This window comes from Eptatretus burgeri, chromosome 9 (genome assembly GCF_056783735.1).
Source record: "Eptatretus burgeri isolate ZD-2024b chromosome 9, Ebu_testis_v1, whole genome shotgun sequence".
NCBI classification, from domain to species: Eukaryota; Metazoa; Chordata; class Myxini; order Myxiniformes; family Myxinidae; genus Eptatretus; species Eptatretus burgeri.
The window spans coordinates 55,871,804-55,885,489 of record NC_140969.1 but is presented as its reverse complement, the minus strand read 5'-3'; the positions used below and the strand labels follow the sequence as shown (position 1 = coordinate 55,885,489).

The 13,686-nt window shown below is 41.7% G+C and overlaps 1 protein-coding gene across 1 annotated transcript in view; it reads right to left on the bottom strand.

Moving 5' to 3' along the window:
* CSMD3 (CUB and Sushi multiple domains 3) overlaps nucleotides 1-13,686 on the bottom strand; it is a 1,047,538-nt gene that overhangs the window by 307,174 nt on the left and 726,678 nt on the right. Inside the window, exon 42 of the mRNA XM_085893781.1 lies at nucleotides 9,448-9,564. Coding sequence (XP_085749907.1) covers nucleotides 9,448-9,564 — 117 coding nt within the window. The remainder of the gene's footprint in view (nucleotides 1-9,447; nucleotides 9,565-13,686) is intronic.

Below are 13,686 nucleotides of genomic sequence, written 5' to 3'. Positions count from 1 at the left end.
TCTAGAAGATTCTGTGCTACTAACTTTGTGGCAACAGTTTGGGGAAGGCCCTTTCCTGTTTCAGCATGACAATGCCCCCATGCACAAAGCGAGGTCCATGCAGAAATGGTTTGTTGAGATTTGTGTGGAAGAACTTGACTGCCCTGCACAGAGCCCTGATCTTAACCCCATCGAACACCTTTGGGATGAATCGGAACGCTGAGTGTGAGCCAGACCGAATTGCCCAACATCAGTGCTTGACCTCACTAATGCTCTTGTGGCTGAATGGAAGCAAATCCCTGCAGTAATGTTCTAATATCTCATGGAAATCCTTCCCAGAAGAGTGCAGGCTGTTTTTGCAGCAAAGGAGGGGGGGGGGTGGGAACCAACTCTATGTTAATGCCCATGATTTTGGAATGACATATTGGAAGAGCAGGTGTCCACATCGTTTTGGCAATGTGGTGTGCATGTGTGTGTGCGCGTGTGCGTGTGCGTATGTATGTATATATATATATATATATATATATATATATATATATATATATATATATATATATATATATATATATATATATATATATATATATATATATATATATATACTGTACCTCTCGTCCTGAGGAACAAAACAGGTATGGATCCAGTCCATTAAAAGTTCAGACGTCACCCAGACTTTCCTGTTTGCCATCCAATCCATGGGCAGCGCCTGCTTGTTTTTGTTCTTCAACACACATAGGTTCAGGGTACGGCAGAGCATCATGGGCTTTACCATGAAGTCCCCCTCAGCTTTTCACAGAGGAGAAGGGATACCCGGTCCTTTTCGGCCTTGAAGCCAGCTGCTTTGCTTTCGCACTGTGAGATGAATGTTCTGGTCGACATCTTTTTCCAAAACAAGCCAGTCTCATCAGCGTTAAAGACCTGCTCTGGCAGGTACCCCTTCTCCTCGTTGAGGCTCGCGAGTTCTGCTGGGAATACCTGGGCCGCATCATGGTCCGCGGAGGCACACTCCCCGACGAGCTTGACGTGTGCATTGTAGGTACCTGCGGGAGTGGTGAGTCATCTGCGCGTTGTTTTGGGGTTTTTCTGAGTGATACTGTATTCTGCAGCTGATAAGAGATGTGATGAGCGATGCCATTGTGTAATTAGTCCGTATGTAGCGAGCCGCTAAATACACGAATGGATGTGCTGAACGTTTCCATTCTTTAAATCACAGGACATGATGTCTTTCCTACCTGTGGGCAGATTATGTCGAGCATTTTAAAAATGTAAAACAGCTGAGATGGTGCTGTTTGTAGCAAGATGGTGATTTGCACTAAGATGCGTTGGATGTTTCCATTGTTTAATGCCCATATGTGGTGACCTGGTAATTACTGGATACATCAACAGATTTTGTGAGTGTTTTCATTCTGTAACTAACTCACAAGGGATGGCGTCACATGAATGATGTGTTACACTGGTGAGGCATCCCGCAAACTGGTGAGGCACGAACAGGTGGAACCCGCGAATGTTGGGATCCGGTGTATATATGTATATATTGTTACAGAATTCTCCCGCCGGCGTGCGAACGACCACGTCTAACCAATAGTGGTCGCTTCGCCCACCGAACGGACAATCCAGTCATGACTTTCTGGCACAACGCCAGAAACCAGTCAGGGGTGGGTTTTTAATCCCACCACAGCCCAGTCCGTATTCTACCCGCGCGAAATAGGGTCAATCGCCGAATATCGATATACCTAAGTACCCGCGCGGGTAACCTACCGAGGGACCATGCCACGGCGAAGGCCTGCTTGGACACGAACCGCTTAAGCGGTCTGTTCCGTTCTGGGATAAATGACCGGGTATTATCGCCAGACCTCGCCGGACCCGATCACTTTACCAGCTATTAAAAAACCAACTGTATTCCGAGTGCAAGATGGGGCAGTTCAATGAGGGAATGGATGCAACGAACAGGTTTACATTCACACAAGGACATTTATTATAATAAAGAACGTATGCAATTAAACAAGGCAAAACACGTATGCACCTTTACAAGCAACAAAAGCACGACAAAAGAACTACAACCGTCTACTTATTATGTGCAGTCATTTACACTTAACAGCAGTTCCTACTTATTAGACGGGCCCACGGACACACGTACGCACACACACACCCAAGAAATGGTGGCAGAGGCCTTTAATAACGAGCTCCAGCTCAGAGGACAGGTGAGCTGAAACCCAGAACCTATCTCAAACCTCTCCACCTCGTGTGGTCTTCAAGTTGTTCGGACCCGGGTTCCAGCGAGAGCGAGCTGGATCCAATCGCCGTGAACCTTCCAGAGCTCCCGCGAATTCTCCAGAGCTTCTCAACACGTGCTGGTGAGACGAGGCGCTGATCCTTCCCGTCGATGCGTCACTTCTCCGAAGAACCACCTCCACGAAGAGGTCGATGAGTCGCACCAAGCCGGGAACCAAAATGGAGAACAAAGAGCTCCACAAACCAAGAAGAAGAAGCCACCACTCGCAGCTCGAGCTGAGCGACCAGCTCAACTCTCTTCCAAGCAAAGCAGCTCAAAGCAAAAAGCTCTCCTGAGCCAAGCAGAAGCCGAAGCTCACAGAACCGTCAAAGCAAAGAGCCTCCAAAAAGCCTCCTCCTGAGTCAGGCCTCAGCCGAAGCTCACTGAGCCAGCCGAAGCAAAAAGCTTCCGAAGGCCTCAACCCGAACGCAAGCCAAGCAGGACCCGACGGTCCGCTGAACGACTCCCCTCAACTCCCTTCTCCAACTCTGCCCTTCCAACTCTGCCCTTCCAACTCTGCCCTTCCAACTCTGCCCCTCCAACTCTGCTCTCCAACTCTGCCCTCCAACTCTGCCCAACACAAAAGAAAAGATCTCCTCTTATCCTTCTCCGCCCCTTCCCCCGATCCCGGCGTGACTCATGCCCTCGTGCTCCATCCCCCGCTCAGCCACGGGTGGGAGGGAGTTGTTGACATCATGAGTCACGGGACGGCAGGGTGGTTCTTGCTCTTCGCAGAAGAGGGGGAGGGACATCTCCATTGTTTGTTCCCTAACTATTAAATCTATCCGCAGTGCATCTAATCAATTTCTGAATATTTAAACAATGAAAGGTGAGCTATCTCGGGAACAAGCACTTATCGACATAACTGACTAAAGGAACCTGAATATTGTGTGCAATCGAATTCCTAAATTCGTAACAATATGTATATATGTACAATGTATATATGTATATATGTATATATGTAAACAGTATATATGTAAACAGTATATATATATATATATATATATATATATATATATATATATATATATATATATATATATATATATATATATATATATATATGTATATGTTCCTGGTCTGGGTATGTAGCTTTTCATATATGTGTGTGTATATATATATATATATATATATATATATATATATATATATATATATATATATATATATATATATATATATATATATATGTATGACACTTCAGGGTAGGGTGGTTTGAGGACCTTTGGTGGTTGGGGAGGGGGTGTTGTGGGGGGTAGAGGGGTTAAGGGATTGTTGTGGGGAGGGTTTTTGAAGGTTTGGAGTTTGGACGGCAGGAGAGGGATTGAATCCTCTGGGTTTGGAGGGGGAGGCTGAGGACTTGGGGTTTGGGAATGGGGCTTGAAAACAGGCTTGACGACTTGGGGCTGGGACTGGGGAGGGGGTGGAGGAGATGGTTAGGACTTAAAGAAGAAGCAAGGAGTACTGAGGACTTAAAGTCACATTTTTCATTCCATGGGATTTGCATGGGTCCCTGCGGTTATGCTGTCAAAGGAAATTCGTGTCAAACTCCATAAATATTCCACACACTATTGGAAACTAATTCCCTTATAACAGCCCAGTAGAACCGGGTTATCTTCTCGTTTTAATAAAACAGAGAGCCTTCCAACTTCCACCAATGAGAGAATGACAGTCCTTCGGAAAATGCCTCTTGGCTTGAAATACTGTATTTTTGAAATTATTCCACTATTTTATTCAAGGGTCTGGACTTACAGAGGAGCGAAACAACAAAGAAGAGCAGGTTTACAGAAGGCCTTGTTTTGGACCTCCTCAAGAGTAGCAAGGTTATAATCAGGATCACCATCTCAGAGTGGGGAGCACTACATTATGGAGCTCCATATGAAAACCTTGAACACTCTGATGACCTATTTGTAGCTCAGGAATGCCTTCGCTGTCTGAAGAATAGCCAGACGGTGATTGGCCTTTGATGCTAGCTTGGTGATGTGATCCTCCCATGAAAGATTATGGCAGATAGTGAGGCCAAGGAATTACAGGGCCAACACATCTTCCAGTGGCTGTGCAGAAAAATGGATTGGAATGTTAAATTGCTAATCCTTGTTTAGAGTCTGTGAGATTGTGATTCAAGAATGAAGCATCATTCTACACAGGGGTGGAATCATCGGCAAAAATGAAAAAGTTGATTTGCAAGAGAATCACGTAATTGTAGATCATTGATATCAATCAAGAATAACACGCTGCATTGTTGAATCCCAGTCTGAAGGGAAAGATCAGAGGAATGGAGACCATAAAGCACCACTTGCTGTTTGCTTTCACAGAGGAAATCAGCCAACCACTTGAGCATGGATCCCTGATTATATACCAAAGGAAGACAACCTAGAAATCAAGGCTGGATGCCAGAGAGTGTCAAAAGCTCAAGAGATATCCAGATAAATGGCTTTAAACTCTTGCTGTGGTTCAGGGCAAACATCTACTGATGTTTCAGAAGAAGTGATATATCCAATGTGGAATGGTCTTGTCAGAAGCCAAACTAGTTGTCAGAGATAATTGGAAGTTACTTGAGATGAAAGACTCAGAGGTTAAAGTTGTCAGATATCAGAGACTTCTTACAAGTCAATCTCAAAGGAAAAACAAACACTGATGATTTTCCTAAATTGAACTTTCAACAGATATATAAATGGCCTTTCACTGAGAACATGTTCATCAATCAATCATCACGTAAGATTTCTTTCATTTCAATTCACAGCACGTGAGGAGACAATCACTTTCTTGAAACTCTTTCTGAACTATATATTCTGGAATTGCTTGGACTCACATATTGACCTTTTCTTGGCGGCTCGTATTTCAAAAGCAGCTTTTTGGGCAGGTTGGTGACATGTCGGTGTTCTTTTTGAGTTCAAACCTCTACTTGATAAACCTCAACATCTCAGTGTTTATGTGATATTCAGATACAACTCAGTGGAATGCTGATTTATCTCTGAAATAGAGACCCTGCTGCTCATCTGACATTTCGGAGTCTGTGTTGGGTGGCAGATGTGTAAAGAAAAAGGATTTCATTTCTTGGTAAATACATTATGTCATTGTGATATGTATTTTATTCTTTACAGACTTAATTTAGGCCTTGTGCTTATTTATCAATTCATTTGTCTGTATGTTTTTTTTTTCTCTAGGTATGAACAAATTACCCATTAATTTAAACTGAATGCCATTATTTGTCTCACCAAATATAGCATCTGTGACCACTAACTCTCACTGACCACAGCTGTTCACAATTAATTGGAATTTTAAAAAAAGGATGATAAAACACGATTCTTTTGAAATTTACAACTCTTGTTTGTTAATATTGTTTTTTTGCTCGTACAGTACTCCCTTGGATAAATTTCATGTTTACAAAAATCAAACCTTTCTCGGTGTTGCATTACTACTCCCCAAACATCAATTTCCCACCTACATCTCAACTTTTTTTTTTACATACAGGATATACAGTAGGTTAATATAAGAGCAGAATGAAAGAGCTTAAAAAGCAATGCAGTGATGGTGTGGGAATAGGGGACCCAGTTGGACACAATAAGAAAAGGAATCATTAAATCGGGAGATGGAGAGAGGGAGGAAATGGAGGAAACACAATAAACTGCAAGTAAGAGGGCTTGTTTTGGTAAGGTTAAAAGAGAGAGAATAAAGATCACAGTTAGGGATGGTGGCTGATATAACATGATGGTGCACCACCTTCATGAAGCCTTGGTGGGAAGAGAATGGTTTAACCACCATACAAAGGCAGTTGCCCAAACCAAAACAAAGAGGAACGAAATAGTTAAGGTATGTGGAAAGCCTGGATTTTGGGATTATAACCAAGAGGGGGTTACTGGGAGAACAGGTGATTCATGGAGGAGCTGGAAAATATTGGAATACTGAGACAGCAGATAGAGCAGAGGAGAGGCGATTACAAAACTGAAGGGGCTATACTGACCTATCTGCAAAATGAGAGCAACAGGCCTTGAACGTCAACCTCATTTCAGGAGATCCCAATAATATTGAGAGCTTTAGATTCCACTGCTTAACAGAGAGACAGGTGTGATGCTGGGGCTCCAGTCCATAGGGAAAGGCAGTACTCCAATGAACCATGGACAAAGGCCTTGTCGACTGTGAGTAGCTCTGATCTTTTATGGAAATTCAACATAGAGCAGTCATTCCTGTATATTTATTGATACGATAGCCTGCTTGCCAATACCATCTGAATGATTATAACAAGGAATAGGATACAAGGTATGACAGTCAATGCAATTGAAGTCTATGTTTTTGGAACATTTAAGAAGTAATGAAATGGGCAAAAGAGAAGCTGGTTGTTCTTGTTCTGAACAAAATAAAACGAAATTTGTTGTTTTCAGAAGAAAAAAAACTAATGTCAAATTTACCAGTTATTCAAGAAACATCCATGGTGAATTGGCTTGAGACGTACACAGGACATTCGGGTAAGTCCATTCCCAACAACAGAATTTAAACATCAAATAACCTTCCCACTTTCGAAGGAAAACTTACTGCCCAATAATATTCTTCTGCTTCCCTTAGTCCTTTAATAAACATTGCTCCTATAACATACTGTATGTGATGTCAATATCTACACAAGCACTGGACAGCATTCAAATAGTGCTCAAGCAATGAACACCAGCCAGACAGCTGCCTGCAAAATACCCAAATGTTTAGTGAACAGTATCTCAAGCTCATCGTGAAGTTTGGACACATATGACATGAATTATTTCTCGGAAACAACATCCTCAATACCATCAGTCTTAGGATTCGTACTTCTGCATACAGTGCAAATTTTTCAAAGTTCACCTTGGATGTGTCACATGCAAAATATTTAAAAATATCAACTTATTTCTGCAACAGTGAAGGAGGAAAGTCATTGCCGGCACCCTGAAACATTTCCATATTCCTGCAAACTCAGTCGAGTACCCTGCGTCAGTGTTGACCCATCTAGGATTGTGACCCTTATCAAGACACTGCTTTGACAGAACTGATGCTCTGTAAAGCGCTGTGTGTGTGTGTGTGTGTGTGTGTGTGTGTGTGTGTGTGTGTGTGTGTGTTACAAATTACTGAAACCTTTCATAAACTCATCCTGATGTCTTGCAGGCAGGGCGTGGCATCAATGTGTGTGCTGTTCCTCAGATGGGCGTTAAACTGGGCATTCCTTCTACCAGCATTAGTTCATGGATGTTAACGATCCCGCGTTAATGATGTCACGGTATTCTTCATGAAGATTCAAAGAGCCATTGCAGGCACTTTTCATGGTCCCTCAGCCAACAAATTACAAATTCCTGCCTTAACCTACAGAGGGTGCTGCATCAGCAGCAAAGCCGTGCCCTAAGCCATTGAGGCTACTTGTTGCAACCATGTGCTCTGTATGAAAGAAGAAGAACAAACCTTTCATAGAAAAACAAGAATGACTGCACTGTGTTCACAACCTGGGACAAAATCTGGTAACGGGCCTATTGGGAAATGCACATTTAAAGCACTCTCAAAATATTAACAGCACGATTGAGAAACACACAATGCGCGATTAAAAAGATCAACTCGACACCTCTCATCCATGTCACCATCCGCCATGGTTATATCAGAACGAGCTGATTCGACACAAGGTTAAGGATTGTTTAACCCCAATGTTGGGCCGTTCAAAAATCATGTAATGCAAGTTTTTAAGGGGGCCTGTATGGGCATGATTAAACCTTACTATTAATTTTGATTCGACATTGATTCGATTTTTCATGGTCCCTCATCGTGAGTAACACTCGAACCTGAGCTGGAGGAGTTTAACCCTAGTCCCACCAACAGGGGTCGTTTTTCGACCCCAGGCTGACATTGTTGGATGGTCGCTAGACTACGGTTATTCTCAGGTTTTCCATCTGTCTGTATGTATGTAATGGACAGCTCTGGAGGCCAGAGGAGTCAACCGGTTTTGATGAAACTTGACTGGTAGGTTCATACCAGGATCTAGTTGTATGCTTTTGAGCACCGTTGCTATGGATGCCACCATTGCCTAGCAACGAGACTTTGACATTTTTGAAACAATCCGAAAAAAAAAATATATATATATATATTTTTTTTCGAAAATCAAAAATCGGCTTCCACGCTTTTATGTGCACTATAATCAACCTCTGTGTCAAAAATTTTTCAGCCCGATCCGTCAAAAACTGTATGACTAGTATGCAATTATATAGTGACCACCCATGCCGTCTCCCGGCTTGTTATGTTATTTCTTTATTAGTTTAACAATGTATTTCATGTTTTATTATTTTGTATCAGAGTTGGACCCTGGCACCTATATGTGCCAGTAATAAATATATATGATGTTTTAAGATCCCACCTTGCTGCACATAGTTACAAGCAAATACTTTCTGGGTTCCAAAAAGACCCGTTATTTTCGTTCAATTTCCGGCATATATGATTACTTCATATAGTATTTGTATCGAGCAAGTCCTCGAAAATTTTTCTTTTTAATTTAATGCTTGTGTTTGTTGTCACTAAAATATCATCCAATCAAAATATGTTTCCTCATTGATGTGAAACTTTTGCAGATTGAATGAAATTTAGTGCTTCTGAGTCTGGGTCATAAAAGTCCTGAGTTGATAGGTTCATTTTAGATTATATATTTATTTTCTTTTTTATGTTTGTTGACTTTATCAATCAAACACCATGTTTAGTCAATGATGTGAAAGTTTGGCAGATTTCGTGAAATTGAATGGTTTTGAGTCGGGGTCCAAAAAGACCACAATTGGTAAGATCTGGTTGTACAATATGGTGGTCAGATTAGAGTTAAGGTCATACATCAGTAACTTCAGCACAGTGATTGAAAAAAAACAAAACCGTACACCACCGAGGGTGACTGGATTAATCCAGAAATTGCTTGGACCAATATATTTGACCAATCTATGCAAAACAGATACCAAATTCATGCCAGCAAGATGATGGAGCATCCGTGGATGCAGAAAAATAAATATTCCACATTATTGCAAAAGGTGGAGGGCTGAATGAGTCAACATTACACGGTACTTTGTATCTTTGAGGCCAATTGCTTAATTACGCCAATTTATCTTATGAAGAAATTTATCAGATGGACATTACTCAACATTGTGATTACTTATTTCACTCAAAGTTGCAGCACCAATTAAAAAATTACTTTTCCATCATCCACAGGTACTCACCGAATCCGACAGGCAGGCTTATTTCCCACGTGCAGTCCAGGTTCGACGGATAATAACCAGGGTATCCGGGGCTTAAAATGACACCAGAAAATCCGTCCAACACACCCCCACACAAGGCTGCAATACAAAAAAATCGGAGGACTGTTGAAAAGTTTAAATATTCTTTTCCCCTTGGATATTCTGCAGACTATGGTCTCAGTTTATCATTTCCTCTTGAAGCATTGCTATAAAAGCTGCAAAATTGGTCAAAACGGTCATAAATTATTGGTACAAATTCTATTTGTACAATCATGAGACCACAGAGACACACAAATCATCATACCTCCTTTTGGGTTTCTCAGATGTTTGCTTGTTTCTTTCAAGCTCATTTATGAATGCCAACTGACCCTTTCCCTCCCCCCACCTCTTCCCACCACCTTGTCATCACATCCTTCATTCCAGGACATCTATCTACAAAGTATTCTACAAAAATGTTTGTGCCGTGAGGATAGACTCAAGACATTGAGCAGGTATTTACACTTCATTGAAGCCTGGTCAGTGTTTATGAGAAAGATTAAATTAATCACTTCTGTGAGATAATATATGTTAACAATTAATTCCTTCAACCATCTATAATAACAAATGTCAGTGAGTCAGTCAGTCAGTCAGTCAGTCAGTGTCAGTGTGTGTCTCCTCCATAACTCTAAAACCATGAAAGCTTGCAGCCTGAAACTTTGCATGCATACAAAGGGAACTCCAAAGAAGTGCAAGAGTGAAAATTAGGTGTTTGGGGTCATTAAAACACCCCTTTTGAAGATAATTAACAGACTTATTTAATTTTAACCATCATCAGGCACATCCTCAGACACCTAGATCTCAATAGGGCCTTAAGGTACATCCTGGGTTACCTTGCTGGGGTCTTAATTTGGCATTTTGTTCGGCCTGCTCAACAATGCCTGAAGTTGGAATAGGCCACAGCGGTTTAACAACAATAAAGCGCTCAAATTTTTTTTTTCACTTTCCTCACTGAGATCATCGAATGAATGCCTCATCTACATACCTACGCATCGCTGTATACATCACTTTTTTAAGTGCTATAGTTTTCAAATTAGGAGCTTGGAGCAATTTCTTGCATTACAATGATGCAATTTTCCACAATTTACTATCACAGACTAATTCAAGTATAAATAGAAATATAATTTGAGTTTGAAGGATCGGATCACCATCATGTGGACTAAATACCTCAAAATCTGGAGTGAAATCTGAAAATGTTCAGAAATCGGTGAAGTTTAGTTTTTTGCAGGTATGTGCCATTACCAATGAGCTTGCTATCACTTGTCAAGCCAGCCGTTCCTTATCAACCATTTAATTAGAGTGCTTGCCTGATTGATTAAACCACTTGCCGAGCACCCTACAGTCGATAGTGGAACAGTTCGTGACCCAATTGGGATATACAGTCGGCAGTTGCTACAAGGTAGAGGTACATACAGGTAGATTTGGATCTGTAAAGGGACTTCCTGCAGGGGTGTATGCATGCCTGCATGCTTGGTTAGGGTGCTGCAGTGGCAAAGTTTCATCCCATATCTTATCATGATGATGGGTGCTGAAGGTTTTAACTTTTAACCTCAGCAGCGTATGAGTGATCACGTTTTCCTTTGTCCTCGGGACTATTTCTAAAGCAATTGTTTATTATTTACGAACAGGGTGTGCTTTAGAAAGGATATATGATTTCTCTTTGTGAATTTCAAAGCAAAATACTTTTGATAACACCCGATTTATGAGCCGTTTGACGTTTTAACATGTTTTCAAAATTACCAAGCCAAATTTTTTCCACTTGTCACATGACAATTGCCAGCTGTTTATAAACACTAATGTTTATGCACATCTCCTTGAAAATCTATAATGCAATTTTGTTTGAATTTGTTTATTGAAATTCCCCCCAAACAATGGTGAAAGCGACTCAAGGATTTTGGGTTGTGTACAATACATACTGTAGTCGGTAATCATACTGACTCCAATCTGCCGATGGCCGAAAAATTGCCGATATCGGCCAAGCACTAATATATACATTTGTATATATATATATATATATATATATATATATATATATATATATATATATATATATATATATATATATATATATATATATATATATATATCTTTGTGTGTGTGTGTGTGTGTGTGTGTGTGTGTGTGTGTGTGTGTGTGTGTGTGTGTGTGTGTGTGTGTGTGTGTGTGTGTGTGTGTGTGAAAACTGACAACTGAGGTTGTGGATCTACTGCTGTGAAGGTAATCTACTGCTGTGGATCCGGTTTGGAGAGGTTCTTAGCTGAAAGGATTGAAAAATTGATAAAGAACGGTGCCTGGCTGATGACCCATGTGGTTGGGAAAGTGTTTGTGTGTGTTTGTTTGTTTTAGTGACTGTATGAGCGTGTGCTTGTTTGTATGTATTCGTGTATGTGTGTTTGTTTTTGTTTGTGTATGTGGGTGTGTGGGCTTGTGTGTTTGGGTATGTGTGTTTGTGTGAGTGCTTGTGTGTGTACATTTTCTCTCTGCAAACTCCCCTCACTGCACCTCTCTCTTTCTCTCTCTCTTTTTGTCCCATCCTCGCTCCACCCCTCCTAATACAGTGCAGCACCCTCCCACACATCTCTGTCTCCAGATATGTCCAGGCAGTGATTATGTCTGGGCAGTGTATTCTCTGGACAGAGTGTGTCTCTGGACGTGTCCAGGCATTGTTATGTAAGGGCAGACAGTGTTCATTTCCTGTCCGGGCAGTGTTTGTTTGTCTCTGGACATGCCTGGGTGGTGTTCGTCTCGATGTTTTTGTTCTCTACACATGTCTGGGCAGTATTTATCTTTGGCCATGTCTGAGCGGTGTTTCTTCATCTATGGACATGTTCAGGCAGTGTTTGTTTCTGGACGTCTTGGCTCCGGACATGTCTGGGATGTTTACGTCTGGACGGGAGTTTCTCTCCGGATGTGTCCGGGTTGTGTTTATGTCCGGATGGGAGTTTGCCTCCCAACGGTGTTTGTCTCTGGATTGTGTTTATCTCCGACCATGTCCGGGTGGTGTTTGTCTCTGGGCATTATTTAGAGTATTACCGGTTGAAAATTGATTTCAGACATCACTTTTTTTCCATCTTCACTGTTATTCAATGCAGAATCATTTTGATGAGACAGTCTTCTTCTTCTTTTTTCGGCTGCTCCCGTTAAGGGTCACCACAGCGGATCATCCGCATGATCCGCAGAGTGATTTGGCATATGTTTTACGCCGGATGCCCTTCCTGTCGCAACCCTGGTCGCCTCTTACGAAACACAGGGATATGGTACACCTATTTTAACCAGGGTATACACCGGCCCAGTACACTGGTACTCACTTCGCCGACCTCGGAAGGATGACAGGCTGAGTCAACCCCCTGGTGTATTCATTCAGTGGCCCAACAGGGTTTGAACTCAGGACCTTTTGGATCCCAAGCCGCTGCCCTAACCACTGCACCAACACCTGGCTCTTTTGATGAGACAGTATGATTCGTAATTAACGCTCCACCGCACGTCGGCATTCCCTTCCTCTCACCTCACGCTGCCTTCCCTTCTCCCACCCCTTCTCACTCTTCCTTCCTCCTCGCTCTCCCTTCCTCCTTTCTCTTCCCCCCCCCTCCACCTACTTAATATCTCTCTCTCTCTCTCTCTCTCTCTCTCTCTCTCTCTCTCTCTCTCTCTCTCTCTCTCTCTCTCTCTCTCTCTCTCTCTCACCCCCCCTCTCTCTCTCCACCCTCTTTTCATCCCCCCACTTAATATTCTCGTCAGTGAAGCGACCAGTGGTATTTGCTCATTTCATATAAATGATTAAATTAATGAAAACATAAATGAGACCCTGTTATTTAAGGATGTCATTAGGAAGTAAATAGGAAGGCCTGCAAAAGACACAAAACTAGCCACTACAGAGAAGAACTGTTCACAACAAACAAGCGGTGTCAGCTGATACAATGTGGTCTGAGGGTCAACAAGGTAACTTTTTTTCTTCTTTTTAGCAATGTCAGCCCATCACTTGGGAAACAATCCATGAAAATGTTTCTGTCTCTGGCAATTTCATGGTCAATTTTACACAACAATTGTTTGTGATTTGATGACAATTTCATGGTTTGCATGGTTCCTTAATGTAACTTTTGACGATATAAGACATTACAACACTTATTCCTTCCTTTTAATACCAGCCTTTATCCTGATTATTGTAATTTTTCACATAACAAATTT